Source organism: Salvia hispanica, chromosome 4 (genome assembly GCF_029641045.1).
Source record: "Salvia hispanica isolate PSC_SH4W2 chromosome 4, Shi_PSC_v1, whole genome shotgun sequence".
Taxonomy (NCBI): Eukaryota; Viridiplantae; Streptophyta; class Magnoliopsida; order Lamiales; family Lamiaceae; genus Salvia; species Salvia hispanica.
Genome location: NC_142695.1, coordinates 53,443,513 through 53,464,293, shown reverse-complemented (window position 1 = coordinate 53,464,293; position 20,781 = coordinate 53,443,513). Strand labels below are relative to the sequence as shown.

The 20,781-nt window shown below is 37.4% G+C and overlaps 4 protein-coding genes across 5 annotated transcripts; 2 read left to right on the top strand and 2 right to left on the bottom strand.

The window, feature by feature from the left end:
* The first annotated feature begins 1,627 nt into the window (after positions 1-1,627).
* SGP1 (Ras-related small GTP-binding family protein) lies at positions 1,628-4,312 on the top strand. 2 transcript variants are annotated; one of them, XM_048090289.2, is made up of 6 exons: positions 1,628-2,090; positions 2,167-2,287; positions 2,370-2,466; positions 2,540-2,579; positions 3,004-3,090; positions 3,933-4,312. In XM_048090289.2, the coding sequence occupies exons 1-6, from the start codon at positions 1,743-1,745 to the stop codon at positions 4,095-4,097; spliced, it is 858 nt and encodes a 285-aa protein (XP_047946246.1). In that variant the 5' UTR covers positions 1,628-1,742; the 3' UTR covers positions 4,098-4,312. The 2 variants fall into 2 exon arrangements, with proteins under 2 accessions (XP_047946246.1, XP_047946247.1); XM_048090290.1 differs by having other exon boundaries at positions 1,631-2,090; positions 3,007-3,090.
* A 2,777-nt stretch (positions 4,313-7,089) lies between these two features.
* LOC125193186 (zinc transporter 1-like) lies at positions 7,090-8,572 on the bottom strand. The gene is made up of 2 exons (XM_048090943.2): positions 7,655-8,572; positions 7,090-7,418 (listed from the first exon to the last, which is right to left on the bottom strand). Exons 1-2 carry the CDS (start codon positions 8,396-8,398, stop codon positions 7,113-7,115), a joined length of 1,050 nt encoding a protein of 349 aa, XP_047946900.1. The 5' UTR covers positions 8,399-8,572; the 3' UTR covers positions 7,090-7,112.
* Positions 8,573-13,730: 5,158 nt separating this feature from the next.
* On the top strand, positions 13,731-17,676 carry ATKDSA2 (Aldolase superfamily protein). Its single transcript, XM_048090944.2, has 13 exons — positions 13,731-14,096; positions 14,202-14,299; positions 14,394-14,490; positions 14,720-14,785; positions 15,321-15,380; positions 15,521-15,595; positions 15,686-15,770; positions 15,963-16,021; positions 16,189-16,233; positions 16,552-16,650; positions 16,866-16,913; positions 17,154-17,201; positions 17,370-17,676. The coding sequence occupies exons 1-13, from the start codon at positions 14,061-14,063 to the stop codon at positions 17,424-17,426; spliced, it is 873 nt and encodes a 290-aa protein (XP_047946901.1). The 5' UTR covers positions 13,731-14,060; the 3' UTR covers positions 17,427-17,676.
* A 692-nt stretch (positions 17,677-18,368) lies between these two features.
* On the bottom strand, positions 18,369-19,476 carry LOC125193188 (uncharacterized). The gene is made up of 2 exons (XM_048090945.2): positions 19,062-19,476; positions 18,369-18,964 (listed from the first exon to the last, which is right to left on the bottom strand). The coding sequence occupies exons 1-2, from the start codon at positions 19,349-19,351 to the stop codon at positions 18,478-18,480; spliced, it is 777 nt and encodes a 258-aa protein (XP_047946902.1). The 5' UTR covers positions 19,352-19,476; the 3' UTR covers positions 18,369-18,477.
* Between the last annotated feature and the right edge of the window lie 1,305 nt (positions 19,477-20,781).

Genomic DNA, 20,781 nt, shown 5'->3' with positions numbered 1-20,781 from the left:
TAGCAATTATATGTCAAAAAAATCATTATAAATGACGACACATATTCAACTATATACAATAGAACAAAATTTAGGTGGACTAATTTGAGCAGCAAACTAAGTAATAAAGTAAAGACCAAAATGCCGGCAGTTTGGACTGTTGTTTTTGGTCAAATAAACCGTCCCCCAACCCAATACCATAAACAAATCCACCCCATTATCGCTACTTATCCAAATACATTTTCATTGTTGTACAATAATCAGAATATGGTAGATAAAATTTTATGTGTACATAAAAATACAAATTATGGGAAAAAAATTTCATCACTCTAATCTAAAAATATAGTAGATGATTCAAATTAGTCTTCTTCTTATAATTACTCCGTTTAGTATTCCTATGAAGTTCACTATTTTCTGTGTAATATTCTTGAAGTTGTTGTGTAAGATAATCGAAATGAATTTCTAGATCCGTGGATTTATTATAACAAAGTTGTAAAAAGAATAACTTTTTTTATTGTCAATTAGTGGCCTAAGTATTTACATTAAATAATAATTAAGAAAATAATTTAATAATGAAAAAAAGTGACGTTTATTGACTCCATAAATGATACTCGTGAAAGAAAGTAGTAATTACTTGGATGAATAAGATGACTTGTGCACCCATTAGAGCATCCGCAGCGGTGCTCTTAGCACCGTCCGTCCGTCCGTGCCGCTGAGCACCCGTCGTCCGTCCGTGCCAGCGGCACGGACATGCTCTTAGCTAAGAGCACGTCCGTGCCGCTGAGCACTCATACGTGGCAACGTCTGATTGGCCAACGGCTAATTCGATTTTTTATTTTTATTTTTTTAAAATTCGAAATTTATTTAAAAAAATGTTTTTAAATAAAAAAAAATATTTTTCCACTTCCCAAAAAATTATATTCGTTTTCTACCCACTTTTAATTTATTTTTCAATTTTTTTCCCCAAAATTCACATTTTCATCTATAAATACCTCCACTTCAACACAAAAAAAATCACATTCTCTCATCTTTTTTTTTATCATCTACATTCTCTCATCTTTTTTCTCATATTCTCATCTTTGTAAGATTTTAATTATGTATTTTTTATTTTTTAGGATTTTAATTATGTATTTTTTTATTTTTTAGGATTTTAATTATGTATTTTTATTTTTAAAGATTTTAATTATGTAATTTTTATTTTTTAGGATTTTAATTATGTAATTATTATTTTTGAATATATTTTTATAATGTAGAAATGTTTTTAATAATTGGAGTATTTAAATTGAATAATAGAATGGTGGGACCTTTGAGCTTGTCCTTAGCTAAGAGCACGAATGTGGGTGTTGTGTTCTTAGCTAAGGACAAAGAGTAAAAGTGGGTCCGGGCCCACTTCCGTGCTCTTAGCTAAGAGCACGGATGGGAATGCTCTTATGGAGTAATTACTCCCTTCTTAAGTTTCTTAATCCTTGAATCAACTCAAATCGAAATTAATCACCTTTTAAACCGAATTTCAATGTTTACTATCAAAATATCAAAATTACGAGTATATATCGATAATTACATTATTAAATTACACAAATTTGAAATTAAAAAAAAGAGAGCACATTTCCACACCTTTTATTATCTCGACGCACCACCATTTGCAAGACTAAAATCACTGGTCGTGTAATCGTCAACTAACAAAACACCAAAAAATACCCCCACGCTTGAATTAATCCTCACACACTCTTCCATTTAAATATCCACACACACACACACTAGCCATGGCTATTCAGAAATTCCACGACGCCACCGGAAAAATGACTCAGCTCTACCGGAAAATCATCCACGTCAACCTCCGCTGGAGCATCGCCGACAAAGTCACCGTCCTCCGCCGCTTCTTCCGCCTCGTATGGCAGAGAGTCCTCGTCTGCTCCGTCAGGATGCCTAATTCTCGATACCGCCGCCTCTCCACCAGAAGAGTCCCCTCCTCCTCTTCTCCTCCTCCGCCGAATCCCCTCGATTCCGCCGCTACGACGTCGTCCAGCGGCAGCGACGGCGACGATTCCGATTTAGTCTCGTTGAAGATCAGTATATTGGGGGATTGCGAGATTGGGAAAACTAGTTTTGTGGTGAATACTCAATCAATTGAACTCCTGTTTCTATCGATTTGTTACCTCTTTATCGTTAAAATTGATTTGGAATTAGGTGAAATATGTTGGAGATGAGGAGGAGAGGAAGAGCTTGCAGATGAAGGGGCTGAATTTGATGGATAAAACCCTGCAAATTAGAGGCGCAAGGATTGCTTTCAGAATTTGGGATGTTGGAGGTACGGATTCAATTAATTTCAAATTCAATTAATTAATGACGAGATTAGCATATTTTAATCTGATTAATCTCCACAATTTCAGGTGATAACAAGTCATTACACCAAGTTCCAATTGCTTGCAAAGATGCTGTAGCTATTCTTCTCATGTTTGATCTCACCAGTAGATGCACTCTAAACAGGTACTCTAATTATTCAAAATCTCAATTTCATCATTAAATCAATGAGATCAATTTCATTTTTATGTAATTGCAGTATAATTGGATGGTACAGTGAAGCAAGAAAGTGGAATCAGGTACCAAAATTTCGCACTTTTAGAAAAGAATTTAAATTCTACTTTCTCAAAAGTAACGAACACGCTTTGACGACACGGAAATTAGAACCCTTTTCGTTAACAATGATTCTTGCTTCATCAAAAGTTATTACTAACTTCCTAAATAATTTCTAGTTGGTGGGGAATGAGACTTTATTTCAACATTCAAATGTTTCAATTTTTTCAATTATTTCTTTAAAGACACCGTTTTGTATATAAATTGAACAATTCTAAAAAATTAAAACTTCCTAATTTGATTTTCTATTTTTAAACAAATATTTGACATTTTGAAACCTTTTGGGATTTATTGGGCTTGTTTGTGCAATAATGTCATGAAGAAATTTTCAAACATAATCCAAATTTTGCATTGTAATTGATGATGGTATGTTTGTTTTTTTGTTATAAGCAGACTGCAATTCCAATATTGATTGGGACTAAGTTTGATGATTTTGTGCAACTTCCACCTGATATTCAATGGGCTGTCATTACTCAGGTAATATTCTACTCTTTCCCAAGAATTATAATATCATGGCGACACATAATAATGCACGTAAATTGAATAAACTATGCACCATATAAATAAATTAAGTACCTAATCATTCACCACGAAATATGTAACTGCCATTTGTAACCGCATAATATATTTTTTTGTGTATAATGTATTTGTTAGTCATGAGTCATTTTCTACAAATGTGATGAATAAGATAGAGTTAAAAATGACGTCTAGTCATGCATTTGATGGCTTTATCGTACCAAATTTAATGTGTGTTTTATTTGTGCACCAGTCATAAAAAATCTATCTTGGTTTTTAGCAATCTGTAAAAAATTTATCATATTAATATAAGTACTTATTTGTAATTATAATTATATATCTCAATTTCAATTTTATCAATTCTTTTGTGGTAATTATTTTTAAAAACTAAAAAGACGTACCACTTACTTTTAAGATGATATAGAGTTGATCTTTAACCATTTTTTTTCGAAAATTGATCAATCTTTGTCTAAATAGATAAAAATAAGGAAATTATTGCCGCGTAGCATTTTCTTGTCACAAGAAAACAATTTCTATTAAAGGAAGAAGACAACGACTTGGAGTCGTGTTGTTGGCTCGTCAAAAATTGCGACACACGTAGGAAACGTGTTGGAAATATTGGCCTAATCTAACTTTGCGTGCTACACTCCAATTCTTGCCACTATATTGAATAAAATAGGCTTGTTTTTATAGAGATATTAAAGTCACGAAATTTAGGGGAATTATGATTAGTTTTGTAAGATTTGATAACAGAATATTAAATTATGAAGTTTTAATTTTTCCTTCTTGTTTAACGATGGCAGGCACGGGCGTATGCGAAGGCGATGAAAGCGACGCTGTTTTTTTCGAGCTCAACACATAACATCAATGTAAACAAGATCTTCAAGTTCATAATGGCGAAACTCTTCAATTTGCCATGGGATGTTCAGAGAAACTTGACTGTTGGTGAACCCATCATTGACTTTTAATTCTTCTTTTTTTTTATTGGAAGAGAAACATGACTTTGTATACTTACACTTTTTGTTTGCAAAATAGAGTAGCTGCTAACAGCCCAATTAACCATAGCTGATTTGGATGGGCCAGATCTGTCCTGGATAAGCCAAGCCCATTTGTAAAACTATTACTCCACTATTGTATTTTCTGTTTCTAAAGGAAAATTGGATTCTAATAGTTTCTTTTTCAATTGGTGTACAACGGCCCAATATTCAAAATTAAGTACAAAACAAAATTAATCATAAGATAAATATAAATTTACTGGACTTTCCAGAACTCATGCATGGAAGCAGACACTTTATAAGCTTGTTAATGCCATGAAATCTATAGAATTTATACAATTTATAGTATACTCCATATCTGCATGTCAATTTGATACTCTGCATCTCATTGAAGATACTCACTTTTCTTTTTAACTTGTTCCAACTAAGATGATGACTCATTAATAAAAATAGAAACATCTTTATGTCTACTTTGTCCCCTTTCTCTTTACTTTGCTCTCCTCACTTTATACATTACAATTTACACACAAAATAAAGTTACATAAATTCTTGTGTCACCTAAAGAACAGGTCATCTTCCTTTGAGCAAATGGAGTATATAAAAGGTGAGCGTTCAATTATTAACTTAATATACACCTTATTTTGGATGGCAAGAGACATTTGGTAATATGATAACAAACCCTAGACCTCTAAAAAGTTTATTGTACGAAACCTAGTAGAGTAGTTAATTACTAAGTCCAAGTAAAATGATAAGGTTGATTAGTACACTACTCTACTTTAATACTCCTATTACTAAGCAATTAATTAATCTAAAACTTTCAAAACATTTGATGAATTAATTATTGGTGTATGAAGGGTATAAACACCAGTTAGGGCATCCGCAGCGCATCTCTTAGTGGTCTTGATCTCGTCTCGGAGAGACGAGACTGCATAGAGACGGCGATGCAGCCTCCCATCTCGTCGCTTGGCTCGTCCCTGAGAGGCGTCTCACGAGACAGCTCGCCACGCGCCTTGGTGACGTGGCGTGATGCCCAGTCGCCGGCCTGCGAGTGGGCGTCGTTTATATCCGATTGAAAATGTTTTTTTTAATTTTTTTTAAAAATTCAGGAAAATTCAAAAATAAAAAAAATAAAATAAAAATATTGTAATTTTCAATTTTTGTATTTTCAATATTGTAATAAAAATCGAAAATTAAAAAATAAAAATAAAAAATAAAAATACTCCATAGGATTTCAATTATGTATTTTTCGTATTTTCATATGTTATAATTTTCATGATTTTTAATGATTTAATGAATTATTAGTATTAATTTAATATTGCAATGAAATATTAATTGAATTTATTGGAAATAAAAATAAAAAGTGAAATTGAATGAATAGTTAAGGGATGAGATGATTAAGAGATGGGAGAATGCAGGTGTTGCCTCTTACTTAAGAGATGGAATGAAGTGAAGAGTATAGTGAGAGTAATGAATAGTGAAGAGATAAGACGGTAAAAAGACGGATAAGAGACGTGAATGCGGATGACCTTATAACTTTTTCGTTAGCTCGTTCTAAACTAAGACGATGTGCATGATATTCATCTATACTGTCAGGAAGGGGCTATCCTCATACTACTCTGCATTACTTGTCTTTAAATCTCTCCTCAATCAACATTATTGACTCTAGTGGGCGAGTGGCAACCAAAACTTCATATCATCGCAAAGCTCTTGCATGATTGCATTGAGACACGTATCGAGCAATCTGCACAACCTATTATTCCTAGCCTATTCAGGCCCCTTTAGAATAATGGCTTAGATGATACTTTAGTTATAATATCGAGTAAATTATTATAAAATAATGAATTTGGTCATATTTCTATTCATCCACAATGTTGAAAATCAGTCATAAAACACGTGAATTTTAACATTTTTCTCAAATTTTCCGGGGATGAAATATTCTAATTTCCTTTTTTAGTAATATTTTGTTAATTTGGACACGCACATTTCATTTTGATAACTAGTTACCTTCTCCGTCCTCGATTAATTATCACTCTTTTCCATTTTAGTCCGTCCTTCAATAATTGTCACACTTCATTTTTACCATAAATGGCAAGTAGGTCTCGCATTCCACTAACTCACGGCACTCACATTTTATTATAAAACTAATATAAAAAAGTGGATCTCACATTCTACTAACTATTTTAACTAACTTTTCTTTATATTTCCTAAAACTCGTACTCAGTCAAAGAGTGAAAATTAATCGGAGACGAATGGAGTATTTGTTTCAAGTGGGTTGAGAAATAAAATGATAAAATTCATGGACTGTCTTCTCCTCACATAATTTTTCAAATGCCACTATAGATATATCTCATCCAAATCAAACTCCTTGAAAAAATTTGAGAAAAATGTTCAAATTCATAGTTTTAGAACTGACTTTCAAAATCATAGGACACATGACGAATATGCTCCTATCAATATTCATGCTATTTCTAATAAATTCACCTCATGACTACTCCCTCCGTCTCAGATAATTCATCCCAGTTTCCCATTTCGGTCCGTCCCACATAATTTGTCCCACTTCATTTTTATCATTTTTGGTAGTGGATCTCATATTCTACTAACTCATTCGTACTTACATTTTATTATAAAACTAATATATAAAGGTATGACCCACGTTCCACTAACTTTTTTAACCCACTTTTTATTACAATTCTTAAAATTCGTGTCCAGTCAAAATGATCAGAATTATCTGGGACGGAGGGAGTACATGCCATCTTTTTAGTTTCAGTGAGTCACTATTCATGTATCTAGATTTATTAGATGAAATGAAAGCACTAGGAAATGGCGATGATCAAATTTTCATATTATTGAAAGTGTTTTTTATTTGTTTTACACACACACACATACTCATCTATGTACGTATAGTTCATCGTCAAAACTAGCCAAATTTTAGAATTTTGTGTTAGAGAGAGAGAGTGGAGAGAAGTAGTAGAATGATGGTGTTATGAATCAAACCCATCTAGCCAAAAAAGACATACAACCAGCACCAAGTAGAAGCGAAATGTGTGATCCCAACTGCAGCCTAACATTACTCTGCATCCTAGGGTTCATAAAATCCGCCGCTAACAAATCCACCAGCGCCATGTACACCAGTATCCCCGCCGACGCCGAATTCAATATCCCCTCCACTATCAGAGCGCTTCGGCTGTTCTCTTCATAAACACTCGCTATCCCAATCCCCGCTCCGATCCCTATCGGCGTCGTCACCGAGAAGAACATCATCATAATCGCCGTCGTTGCCGACTTGAATTTCGCCTAATCAATCGCGACAAAACTCAATTAATTTTTATTTTTTTTATGCGAAATTGTTAAAATCGAGGTGAGAGAAAAAGGTAATTGCGGTGGGGCCAGGGAATAGTATTCAGTTAGAAGTAACTGTGACTGGCAATGGCGACATTATGGCAACATAATGGCAACATCTCCATTCTGAAAAGCGAATAATGACAACATTTCGATTCCGTGTGGATTTTGCTATATAAAAAATTAGTCACCTGAGAAATGCAACCGCCGAGCCCTATCCCTTCGAAGAACTGGTGGAACGACAGCGCCGCCAGCAGCGGCTTTACCGTCGCCGCGCTCTCCGACGCCCCCAGCGACACTCCGATTATCACCGAGTGCACCACCACCCCTACCTCCAGAACCTGTGATACTATGCGCTGCCGGACTAGATCTGACGCGCCCGATCCGTGCGCGTGGCCGTGCATCGAATGCGTGTGCACGTGGACGTCGCCGGAATTCGCCGTCTCCTCGTCGTCGTCGACGACGACGACGGTCGCGAGCTTCGATTTCTGCGAGCGACTGTAGAAGCTGGTGGCGAGGGTGTCTATGGCGAGCGTGCCGATCGCCGCCATCATCGCGACGAATCCGGCGAAGGGGAACTCTCCCCACGGGTTGAGGCCGAGGCAGGGGGAGGAGAGCTTGCGGAATGCGTCGGGGAGGATGTGGACGAAGCCGGTGGCGAGGATCACGCCGGCCGCGAAGGCCTTGATCATGAAGAAGACGTCGTTTTCCGGCCGGAGCACGGCGAATCGGCGGCCGAGGATCGGGAGGCTGACGCCGATCGCGCCGGCGCAGAGGATGGAAGCGATTGCGGCGAGCTTGTACCTGAGCGCGGCGGCCTGGTCGCGGCGCGCTGATTGGTCGTCGTCCTGGGCGCCACAGTCGGCGGAAACCTTTGGAAGGAGGAGAGCGAGGAGGAGGAGAGATGTTAGGGTTATGGATTGGGGGGAGCTCATGGCGGAGGAGGAGATATTTTTGTGAAGTTGAGAGGAGTGAAGCGGTTTCTTTTGTAGTATTAGTAGTATAGTCGTGGAAAAAGGGTGGCTCTTTTGATAATACCCGGCTGTGTGCAGAATATATATATGGTTGGTAATGACAAAATAGTGAAATTGAACAAGTAATACCAATAGGCAAACATTTAGTTATGAGAATTTTGAAATATATAATCAAAATTAGTTATATTTATAGAATATAAGATATTTAATTATGAGAATTTTGCAATACATATTTAAAATCGAATATGAATAAATACTATAGAATATATAGTGTAAAAATATAGTATTCCCTTCGTTTCTTCATAGATGAGTCATTTTTCCATTTCGAGAAGTTTCTTCATAGTTGAATCATTTCTATATATGGTAACCTTTTTCTATTTCTTACTTTACTCTCTCTTACTTCATTATCTCTACTTTATTCTCTCTGTTTTTTCCTCAATCTTACTTTTTTATCTATTTATTTAACACACCCAATATTTATTTCTAAAACTCCGTGATGAAAAGTTTCGCCTCAACTATGGCGAAACGAAGGGAGTACTACTTCATATTGGATAAGAATGTCGTTTATTAAAACTTAAGTTCTTGCATGGTTTAGTAACACATTTCAATAAATTTTAATGTAGAATCCTAAATGTTTATTAAACCGAATTTGAATTTTCTAATCCATTTATATATATTTATTAAATAGTACTCTAAAATTAAATGTTAGTAAAAAAAAATTTATAATTATTTATATTAAAAAAATCATCACGAATTGTCAAATAAGTTGGAAGAATAAACAATAATTCACTTATATCTAGGGGGGTGAGCATTCGGATTTCGATTCGATTTTTTGCCCAAACCGACTAAAACCGAAAAACCGAATTTAGTTCAAAATCCAAACCGAACCGAACCGAACCGAAAAATCGAAAGACCAAAAACCGAAAAATCGAAAACTAAACTTCAAAAATCGAACAAAACCGAAAAAATCGAAATTTTCATAAAAACCGAAAAACCGAAAAAATGGAGTATACATTAATATATGTATATATACATAAAATATTTTATTTTAAATATAAAAATAGAATGTAATATATATTATATAATATATAAATTTAATAGAATATAAATATAATGCATATTATATAAAATATATTAAAAGAATATATATTATATATGATATAATATATTAAAATAATAGAATAAATATATATAATATTATATTTAAAATACAATTCGGTTTTTTGATTTTATGATTTTTTTTAATCCTAACCATCTTAATTTAGCGAACTCTGGTTTCAGACTAACATGTCTATATATTACTCATTTCGTCACATAATAGGAGTCACTTTTGTGCGGACGCTATTTTAGAAAATGTTAAAAATAGTGGGTTGGAAAAGTTAGTGAAATATGTGAGCCTTTTTTTATATTGATTTTATAATACAATGTGAGTAAAATGAATTAATAAAATGTAAGACATACTTACCTTTTTGGTAAAAATGAGATGTGATCTCTTATTATGGTGCAAATTGAAATTGCAAAATAGTATAATTCTTATCGTGGGACTAAGGGAAATTATAATACACTATTATTTCACTCTTTATTTCGCTTATTTGATGATCTACTCTTAGAATTTTTTGCTAAGTATTAGCACTAAAGTAAATGCTTTTTCAATTTTGTTTAACTCTTGTGCCATTATCCAGTATCAGCTCGGCTCTCTCTTTAAAAAGAGGGGAAAATTGTAAAAAAGGAAATATCAGTGGCTCAAAATCAGTTTTGGTCGCCTGAATTCAGTGAACAGTGAACACCAACTTCAATGCCACCTCAGCAGCAGTGGTGCTCTCGCAGCAAACACAGTGGGACACTCTCGTTGCGCCACGTCAATTACTTTCCTAACTCAAATTTTCATCCCAACAATACTTTCTTAAAATTCATTATTATGAAATGACCTTCGCTCATACTGTGTATGATTAAATCACGCTACCAATTACCTAATTAAATTATTGATTAAATCAAATGTTATAATAATATAATTTGTTGTAATTTGTGAGATTAATCTCATTGGTTCGATGCACTTTATAATTATCTTCAAAGGTCCGGTTTACTTATTTTAGTAATCTATTTTACACTTTTTGAGATATGGGGAATATATTTTAGTTGAGGCTTATTACATTCTTGATTTTATTATAAGCAAGTTGGTCCAAAGATGAATAATATATCGATTTAAATTACTGAGAATGGTAGATTCAGTTCAAATCAAATGTCAGGAGAATAGAGGCAAACTCAGCGGAGTGAAATTGGTCAACAAAGGTGTGAAGTTCTAAAAGTAGAGATGATTGAAATTTGATGTAGCTTTGGAAAATGTACTTTTTAGGAATAGGAGATGGAGACAAAATGTTGTCATCCAAAACGTATATTACATGAGTACATCGACCTAAACTATGTAACAAACCCACATTGCCTCATTATGTCCTTATTATGTCTATTATTGTTTTCATTTTGTGAACTAAAAAAAAAAAAGAGAAAAAAAGTACTGTTTCGCCGTAGTTTCTTCATAGTTGAGTCATTTCTATATATGACAATTTTTTTCTCATTCTTACTTTTCTCTCTACTTTATTTACTTTATGCTTTATTCTATCTACCTTTTCCTTTCTCTAACTTTTTAATCCATTTATTTAGCACACCCAGTATTCATTTCTAAAACTTCATGCTAAAATATTTCGCCTCAACTATGGCGAAACGGAGGAAGTACTGAATTGTGGAATTGCTTTTGCGTCCCATTTCACAATTGAATGCTGAGAACATGATATATATGCTGTAGGTTATTGTTATCATTCACTCCTTATTTATTAGTACTACTAATTCTACTGAGGAATACTAACGAATTAACGATGCTATTTTACGAAAAGATGATTTACGATAACCAATTACAGTATGATTTAGTTAGTAATAACATCTAACTGGATGTATGAATTGTTTATATTTTATCTATACTATATTGAGATTTTGCATACACTATATTAATTTTTTTTTCGATAAAATCTGTGTATCAACATGTTTGAAAATTAAAATATAATTTATCAAATTTCATCACCCGAACATCGTCGGAACATATGCAATTGAGATCTCGTTGGAATCCTTATTGAATTATCTTTAATTTTGATATATTTTTTGTGAAAAAATTATTTAAATTGAAAGAGTTACGTAAATTTAAAGTTTTGAGATGATTTTGATGAGATAAAATTGACATTAATACCCTTTAACTTTATTTAATAATTTTTTATTTTAAATTATTCATATAATATTAATATTTTAACCACATCAGATCTCCTAATTTAATGACTAAAATTTGATCTTAATTTATAATTATTAATTAATTAGGAATTAATCACTTCTCAGAGCTATATTATTATAAGTAAAATGGGATTATGATTAACGAATAATAGCAGAGTTCGGCCCAAACAGATATTTGCCTAATTATTTGCGAAAATTAAGCCCACTATAAGAGCATCCGCAGCGGTGCTCAAACCGCTGCTCGTCCGTCCGTGCCGCTAAGCACTCGCCCGTCCGTCCGTGCCAGCGGCACGGCGCTGCTCTTAGCTAAGAGCACGTCCGTGCCGCTGAGCACCATTACGTGGCAGCTTCTGATTGGCCAACAGCATAGCCGTTGGTAATTTCGTTTTTTTATTTTTATTTTTTTAAAAAATTCGAAATTTATTTTTAAAAATGTTTTTAAATAAAAAAAAATATTTTCCCACTTCCCAAAAAAATATATCCGTTTTCTACCCACTTTTAATTTATTTTTCAATTTTTTTCCCCCAAAATTCACATTTTCATCTATAAATTACCCCCACTCCAACACAAAAAAAAATCGCATTCTCATCTATTATCTATACTATCATCGTCTACATTCTCTCATCTTTTTTCCTCACACTCTATCATCTAAATTCCCACCACACTACACAATGTCCGGCTCCGGCGATCACCCCTCCGGCAATCGCGGTTGGAACCACGATTGGTTCGACTCCGAGGCCGGATATAGTCCGGAAACCCAATTTACGGCCCCTCCTCAAACCCAAGGTTCGCAAGCTCCGGGTGGCTACTGTCCTTACCCGGTGCACGACCTAAACGCCCCCGGTTTCGGGTGGGCACCCGAACCCGGATCGGGAGAGAGCAGCAGCTCTACTCCTACTCCTACTTCTGTTCCTACTCCTTCTGTTCGTGGCACCCGCACCCCGTACACTCCGGGTGAGATGATGGCGATGTTCAAAGCCTACTTGGCAGTCTCCGAAGATCCGGACGTTGACACGAACCAAACCGGGGAAACTTATTGGTGGCTCATCACTCGCCTCTACAATGAAACCCGACCGGAGGGAACCATATATCGCAATGATAGTATGGTTCGCAATTGCATGTTCAGATGCAACGAGGCAATTGGGAAGTTCCAGGGGATTTACCTCCAGGAAGAGCGGTCGGCGGGGAGCGGCACGAACGAGCTCGACATCATCAGTGCCGCCTTGGCGACCTACCAACGGGAGGAGTTCAAACCGTTCAAGTACCTCGATTGTTGGCAGGAGGGGCGCCTACATCCGAAGTATAGGGGCGGCATAGTAGCATCCTCCTCCAGCAAACGGTCGAGGTCGGTAGCTCTATTCTCCTCCGATGATACCCAGCTTGCCGGAACTAACTTGGGTAGCCCCGACGCTGGCCCGAGCGGTTCCCGCCGGCCGGTCGGAAGGAAGAAGGCGACGACCACCCGCCGCCGCCGCCGCTCCCTTTATGCCTCCTCCACCCCCGAACAATTCGTTGTGGGCCATCTTGAGTCAACTCTATATGAACGATACGTCTCGGATGACTCCGGATCAACTTGCAACACATGAGCAAATGATCCGGGGTCTCAAGAGGCAATTGGGGATAGATGACTAGTCTTCCACGTGTGTAATTTTTAATTTGTAGGATTTTAATTATGTATTTTTTATTTTCTAGGATTTTAATTATGTATTTTTATTTTTTAGTATTTTAATTATGTAATTTGTATTTTTTAGGATTTTAATTATGTAATTTTTATTTTATAATGTATTTTTATAATGTAGAAATGTTTTTAATAATTGGAGTATTTAAATTGAATAATAGAATGGTGGGACCCTTGAGTTTGTCCTTAGCTAAGAGCACGGATGTGGGTGTTGTGCTCTTAGCTAAGGACAATGAGTAAAAGTGGGTCCAGGCCCACCTCCATGCTCTTAGCTAAGAGCACGGATGAGGATGCTCTAACAAGTTTACAGCCCAACGAGATCTCGAACCCGACCCGTTTTTATCATACTCACTCCCTTCTCTCTACTCTCACTAACAAGTAACAAGAACAACTAAACCGGATTATCAGCTGGAAAATATAGCGTCTCTTTCACCGACAGACTGTTGATTCGTTGCATTGAATTTCAGATCCAAATAATTCCGAGATGATTGTTACGTATGTTTAATTGACAGACTGTGGCGGACCATTGCATTACTATATCATCAGATCCGGTGGATTTTTATTTCGATTTCGATTTCGATTTCGATTTCGATTTCTCACTCCGCTTTCTGAGCTGATCGTTTCATTTCCGTTTGAATTTCATCTACCGGCTGCAAATTTTCGACCGGAGATATGGATTCGTCAGCTCTGCTTTACAATCAGCTCAAGGTTTCTGATTTAGCTCTATCAATTCTTCCGGCATTTTGATATTTTTGGTACCCTAATTTGTAAGAAGATTTCGACTTATTTACATTGCTGAATTGCGATATATAGGCTGCGGATCCATTCTTCCTGCTGGCAGGCCCCAATGTGATTGAATCGGAGGAGCACATTCTCTACATGGCCAAAAATCTTAAATCCATCGCTTCTAAGTAATGATATATCTCTGAATTTTCGTGTATTATTAGTTTCGTTCTGCTCTTTTTAAGTAATTGGCTTAATTCCTTGGCATTTTCTTCCTTCTAGACTTGGTTTGCCGTTGGTTTTTAAGTCGAGCTTCGACAAAGCTAATCGGACGTCGTCTAAGTCGTTTCGTGGCCCGGGTTTGGCTGAAGGATTGAAGGTAATTCTTAGTTGGGATTGTTTCTCTGTTTCAGTTGGAAGAAATGTTGAGACTAGTGTGTGTAGCAATGCCATATTACTGATGTGTTTTGTGAGGCCGAATTAGCTTTGATTTTTTTCTTCCTTTTTTTAGTATCTTCTTCCACTTGGAGCTCTTATTGGAATTCGTTGATGTTAGAGTTCAGCTTGATGCATTGTTAAATTGTTTGTCATTTCTTTTTTGTTTGCAGATCCTTGAGAAGGTGAAGACAACTTATGACATTCCAATAGTTACTGATGTGCACGAAACAATACAGGTTGGCTATGACAACATGATTTAATTTTTGGCCAGTGAAAAGATTTGTTTCCAAGATAGTTGATTTTTTATTTAATTGATCAATGTAATGCGGTTTAGTGTAGGGGACTTTTAGCAATTTTATGGTAATCAAAACATTTCTACAAGAGAAGGGAGACAAGGTTGTCTCATAAGGTGTGAATTAATGTGTTCAAGTTTGGAGATGGAATTGTGCTTCTTTTTTATGACAAGCTAATTATTTTATAATAGTGATGTAACCCACTTACCACTACAATTTTCTGTGGACATTAAGCCGGTATATATCCCTGTGCCATGGAGAACCATTAATTGGACTGTGTTAGTTTCTTATTCCTGTGAAATGAATGCATTGAACATGTTTCTTCACTTTTCAGTTACATATTTGAAGTTGTCATTAATATATTTTTTCATTGTTTTTTTTAACCTGCTTCCTGGTGAAATTGCCATACTATAATAATAGGTAACTGTTTTTACAGTGTAAGTGCGTGCTGATTTAAAACTCTTTATCGCCTTTGTAGTGTGAAGCTGTTGGCAAGGTTGCAGACATAATTCAGATTCCTGCTTTTTTGTGCCGACAGGTTAGATTGCATTCCTAGTATATTGGGGGTTGGGGACGGGGGTTGCTCCCCAGACCATATGATTTTGGTTCAGAGAATGTATTTGAGTCCACCCTTTTCTGTAACTGGAAAGCTAATATAATTTCTTCTTGACATGACAGACGGATCTGCTTGTAGCAGCTGCAAAGACTGGGAAAATTATCAATATTAAGAAAGGCCAATTTTGTGCGCCTTCAGTAATGCTCGCTCCCCTTCTTTTCATATGATTCGTCATCCACCAATTACTCAAGCAACTCCAGGATTCCATACTTGTTTACATTGTGTAGGTCATGGAAAATTCTGCTGAAAAGATAAGATTGGCTGGAAATGAAAATGTTATGGTTTGTGAGAGAGGCACTATGTTTGGTTACAGTAAGTGCTCCTAGCTATCTTATGATCAGTACTAGTTGACAATTTTATATCTAGAAGAGAAAAACAAAAGTATAGCTGTGTCCACAAAAGTTCCAAATGTGGTGCACTTTATATTGCCATGACTGCCGATGATATTGTGAAAGCCGGCCTGTTATTATCATACCTTTTTAACTCTATTGCCGTGTTATGCAGATGACCTGATTGTTGATCCACGCAATTTTGAGTGGTTGAGGGAGGCCAATTGTCCTGTTGTAAGTTTCTTTTTTTGGCTGCATGTGTTGTGTTGATGCTGGTATTTCCATTTGGCACATCTAGACAACATAAAACCTGTCTATATATGTTTCATTTGTACATTAGCATTTTGATTTTACATACTGAGTGGTTTCCTATATTTCTAAATTGGATAATTATCCTTCAGGTTGCTGATATAACACACTCTCTTCAACAACCGGCTGGGAGAAAGGTACACGTTTATTGTATGATTCATTTAAATGCACATACTCTTTAGATATGGATAAAATCATCTGTGTTCTTCAAACTGGTCTCCTTTGACACCAAGTTTTAGCAACGCTTCCAATTGTTACTAAAAAACTTGTAATCCAGAGAAGATTTAACAACCCCAGATTTCTGGTAAGATGACTGACAATGGTAGGTTCATCATAGATACTTTAACTGCATTAGTGTACTCCTTATTCCACGTCCTAAACCAAGTATTCCTTACTTTTCCTTTCTGTGATTGTATCTTTATGTGGAGAAGTGAAATTTACCATTACTTGGACAGCTTGAAGGTGGTGGTGTTGCCAGTGGTGGTCTACGCGAACTGATACCCTGCATTGCCCGGACTGCAGTTGCTGTTGGGGTTGACGGAATCTTTATGGAGGTGTGCCACTGAATCTTGTCTAGTTAATATATCAATTTCTTTTCTTGTTTCAATTACTTCTGCATTGCTGTATAATACATAAAAAATTCCCGCAGCTATACACCTATACATAGTAAACGTGTTAATAAATGATAACTCAAATATGAATTTGTTGGGTAGCGTTTGTTGCAGTCTTGCATTCCGAACTTTTTACTGAGTTTGCTTCCCATTGTTAGGTGCATGACGACCCGCTAAAGGCACCAGTTGATGGTCCAACACAGTGGGTGAGTTCATTTGAATTGGAATTGTAGTAGACAAGATCCTTCTTTACCCTTCATGCGAAAGGCTCTCTCACTTTCTACATGTGCAACAAACTCAACCTAGAAAGTGTTCGTGGACTTTGACCTTATGGCTTTTCAGGCACGAGCTCACCAATTAGGCCGCCCCAAGGGGGTAGAAGGATCTATTATCATTATATCACGTGGCACTCATTGATTTACCGCCTTTCATTTTCTTTTGTACAGCCTCTACGTCATCTGGAGGAACTCTTGGAAGAGCTCATTGCAATTGCTGTAAGTAATTTCTACACATCCTGCCTAAATGGTTCCATGCTTAAAACTGAATTCACGATATCTAGAGAAAGAAGATGTAGCAAAATGTTCTCATCATTTCATAAACCTACCTAATTTTCTGATGAAGTAGGAAGGCATTTCCTCTGATAAACATTCTTTTATCTATAGCGGGTTAGCAAGGGGAAGAAACAGTATGAAATCGACCTCACTCCATTTCGGCCGTGAGAACCAGAGCAGATTCCACCGCGTGCTCTACCTCCATGGGCAGGACGCGCGTTGGGGAAAGACATCTTTGACTTTGTGATATATTCGATTCGACCGTATTGTTATTTCGTTAATGATTTGTATCAGCAGCCCTGCTTGTATCTGCAGTCAAACTAAAATTTCTATATTTTCTGTCATCTGTATTTGGCACAAGCTATAAATGTTTGGTATAGTTTGAACGTGCAATAAAAATTCTTGCTAGTATAAAAAATGTGTAATTTTGTTTTGAAACCAATAAATCTTCTACTCTCCTCGAGAAAAAGATAGTGTTTCTTCCCCAACTAAAAAAATTTACAAAGCAAAATCCATTTTTATCTATCCTACAATGAGATGCAAATATGGAAAACTAATTGTTAGTTTCTTAAGCATATCCAACATACCATTACAGATTTACTGAGAATATTTTCTAGCTCAAATATCATGACTTTTTATTTGTTGCTTCACAGCTCGAACGATTAGCTTTCTACCGATTGAGCTATGCTTAGTCGAATACAAAGCCTTGAACTACAAGCCATCAATGCTCTACGAGTCTGCAATCTATGTCTCCCGATGCACGGTGCAGTTGACCCCACGATAACAGCACATACTCGTTACCAAGAATCCCATATCAGGTAACCTCTGGTTCGATATGGGCTCGCCATACGATACAATGAATTCCGCTTTCTAACACTCAAGTCATGCAGGGGCTGTTCGGAGATGATACTCAAGTTTCACCGAGCAGCCATAACATCCGTGCTGAGGGTGACTTACGAGAAATATGCAAACCTCGACCGCCCCAACGTTGCTGCATCCAAAAAGCCTCTGGACAGGCTTCCTTCATGAGTATGTGCTTGTAACGAAAAAGATGATGAGTTTTGACATTTTCATTTAATTCACATTGATTTGGTAACTGAATACATCAAATTGAGTATAAATTGAACATTATGCTTATATATATAATAATATGATTGTGATATTTGGCTATGGCTAGTACACATATAGGCTCTATCTATCTACGTATACATCCGTAAATCTATGAACAAGCCAAGCAATCTTGAGGGATCACCACCTCCTCTTGATCAAGTGTATCCCTCACAGCCTTGTAAAACTCGAGCCACGAGCACGATGAACACGAGCACGACTCGAAGGAGAAGGTCGGGTTAGGCGTGGCAGGGCACGAGGCCGCAACGAGGTCCAAAACAGAGGCAGCAGGCCTCAACGTCTGCGGCAGATTGAACGCCAGATTATCGACCTTGTGCTCGTAAATCTTCCCGTTTCGATCCAATTTATACCGCGAAGTCCCCTGAAACTCGCCCTTCGCCTCCCACGGCACGCGGGGGATTCCCCGGAGATTCCATCTGATCAGAATCATATTCTCCGACGGCTGCCAGATTCTCAACACGTCGAGTGAAATCTCCCTGAACAGAATCCTGCCGTGAAACCTCAGCGCCCAAAATATCAACCGGTATTTCTCGATTCCGGTGAAGGTGTTGAGCGGATCGATGAACGTCACATCATCTCTGCAAAATCAATCAATCAATCGATCAATCGATCGATCAATTAATCAGTTCATCAATCAATTGGGGGAATTGGAGGAATCAGTGGTGCGAATTGTACCTGTAAATGTCGTAATTGAGGTCTTTGGTGAAGATCGAGGGCATGTCTTCGCGGAGAGTACGGACGGCGAGACCTAAATTGACATAGAAATCGTTGCGGTGGTCGTGCTGCTGCTTGTTATCGTTAGCGCCGGTGGTGCGGTTGACCTGAGCGAGGGCGCGCGGCGGAGGAGGCTCGAGCTTTGTGTGAAGCGGCGGCGCGTGGGAGGAGAGGGGGGCGGCAATGGCGGAGAGGAGTCTATCTTTGGGCTGGAGAAGAGTTGGAGAAAGATTTGGCAGAATATACGCCATTTATTTTTTTTTCTCCTTTCTTCTGCTGCTGCTTTTTATGATGATAATAATAAAATTCTGGGTTTTTTTTTGTTTGAATTTGTTTTGTGGAAGAGAGTGAGGAAGTGGGGTTTTTTGCTTCTTCGAATTTGAGTGGTTTTGAATATGGCCAAGCTTTCTTCTAAGCCTACCAACTCAATTATTTTAATTTTATTATATTTGTTGTTTTTCCAAATCCAAACATCTATTTTGAACATAACTTTTTCAAGGAATATGCCACATGACTTGCGAGTATAAAAAGATACACTTCGTTACAAAAATTCATAATTTGTCTAATCTTACATAGAGAAACTGAGAAAGTATATTCTCTTACAAAGTACGGTTCCTAAAACCATTTCTAATTCCCATTGGTCAATATAAGAGCATTCCCAGTGGGTGCAGATGTCCCATAGCCTTCCTGACGAACTTCCTAAAAATACTTCCTGCTACGTCATAAGGATCTCCCATTGTCTTCCCAGCACTGCCACGTCATAACGACTTCCCATTGCACAGTGGCGGACATCCCATAGCCTTCCTGCGCGGACTTCCCGCAATTAAAAAAATTCACAAATTCACCAAATTAAACAATTTACGGAATTCAAATTTCACCACGAATACGGGGAAAATACGAGCCGTATATATAGATTTAAAAAAAATAAAAAAGGGAAGTCCGCGCGTCGCCGCAATGGCGGACGTCCGCACGCCCTTCCCGCGAAGGCCGCGCCCTTCCCATGTCCGCACGGGACATCCTTATCCGCCCTCCGTCGCCCCAATGCTGGACTTCCCGCACACCCATCCCTGAAGCCTCTCCGAAGTCCGTCGGGACATCCGGCGTTGAGCATCTCCAACGGCGGACGTCGCGGTAGGACGTCGCGGAAGTCCGACCGGACGTCCGCCGTAGTGAACGAAATGGTAGGACACGCCCGTCCCATTTGCCCGTCGGATGGGCTCGGACGTCCGACCCACGGGCGGGCGGACGTCTGCCACTGTGGCGAGGGTCGGACGTCCGAGTAATTTTGATTTTTTTTTTATTTTTTAAACTCTATAAATACGGCTGGTTGAACTTCATTTCATTCACACCACTTGTATTGACAAGTTTCTCTCTCTAAACTCTATTTTCAAGTACATCTAGCATGACTAGTAGTCGTGCGGGTGGTAGTGGCGGAGGCGCCAGTGATAGTGATAATGAATTGGATCTCGCTGTGGAAGGGACGCTTGATCGATTGCTACGGCAGAGGCAGCAGCGGCGGCTGCAGGCGGCGGCGGCAGTACCTCGGCCGATCCATCGCCGACGTTGTTAGAGTTTGTATACTAGAAATCACCTTTCGAGTGATGAATACTGTTAAAACTCTTATTTTATTTTCCAAATGAATAAACAAATTATTTTTGTCATAATGTTGTTATGTTTTACA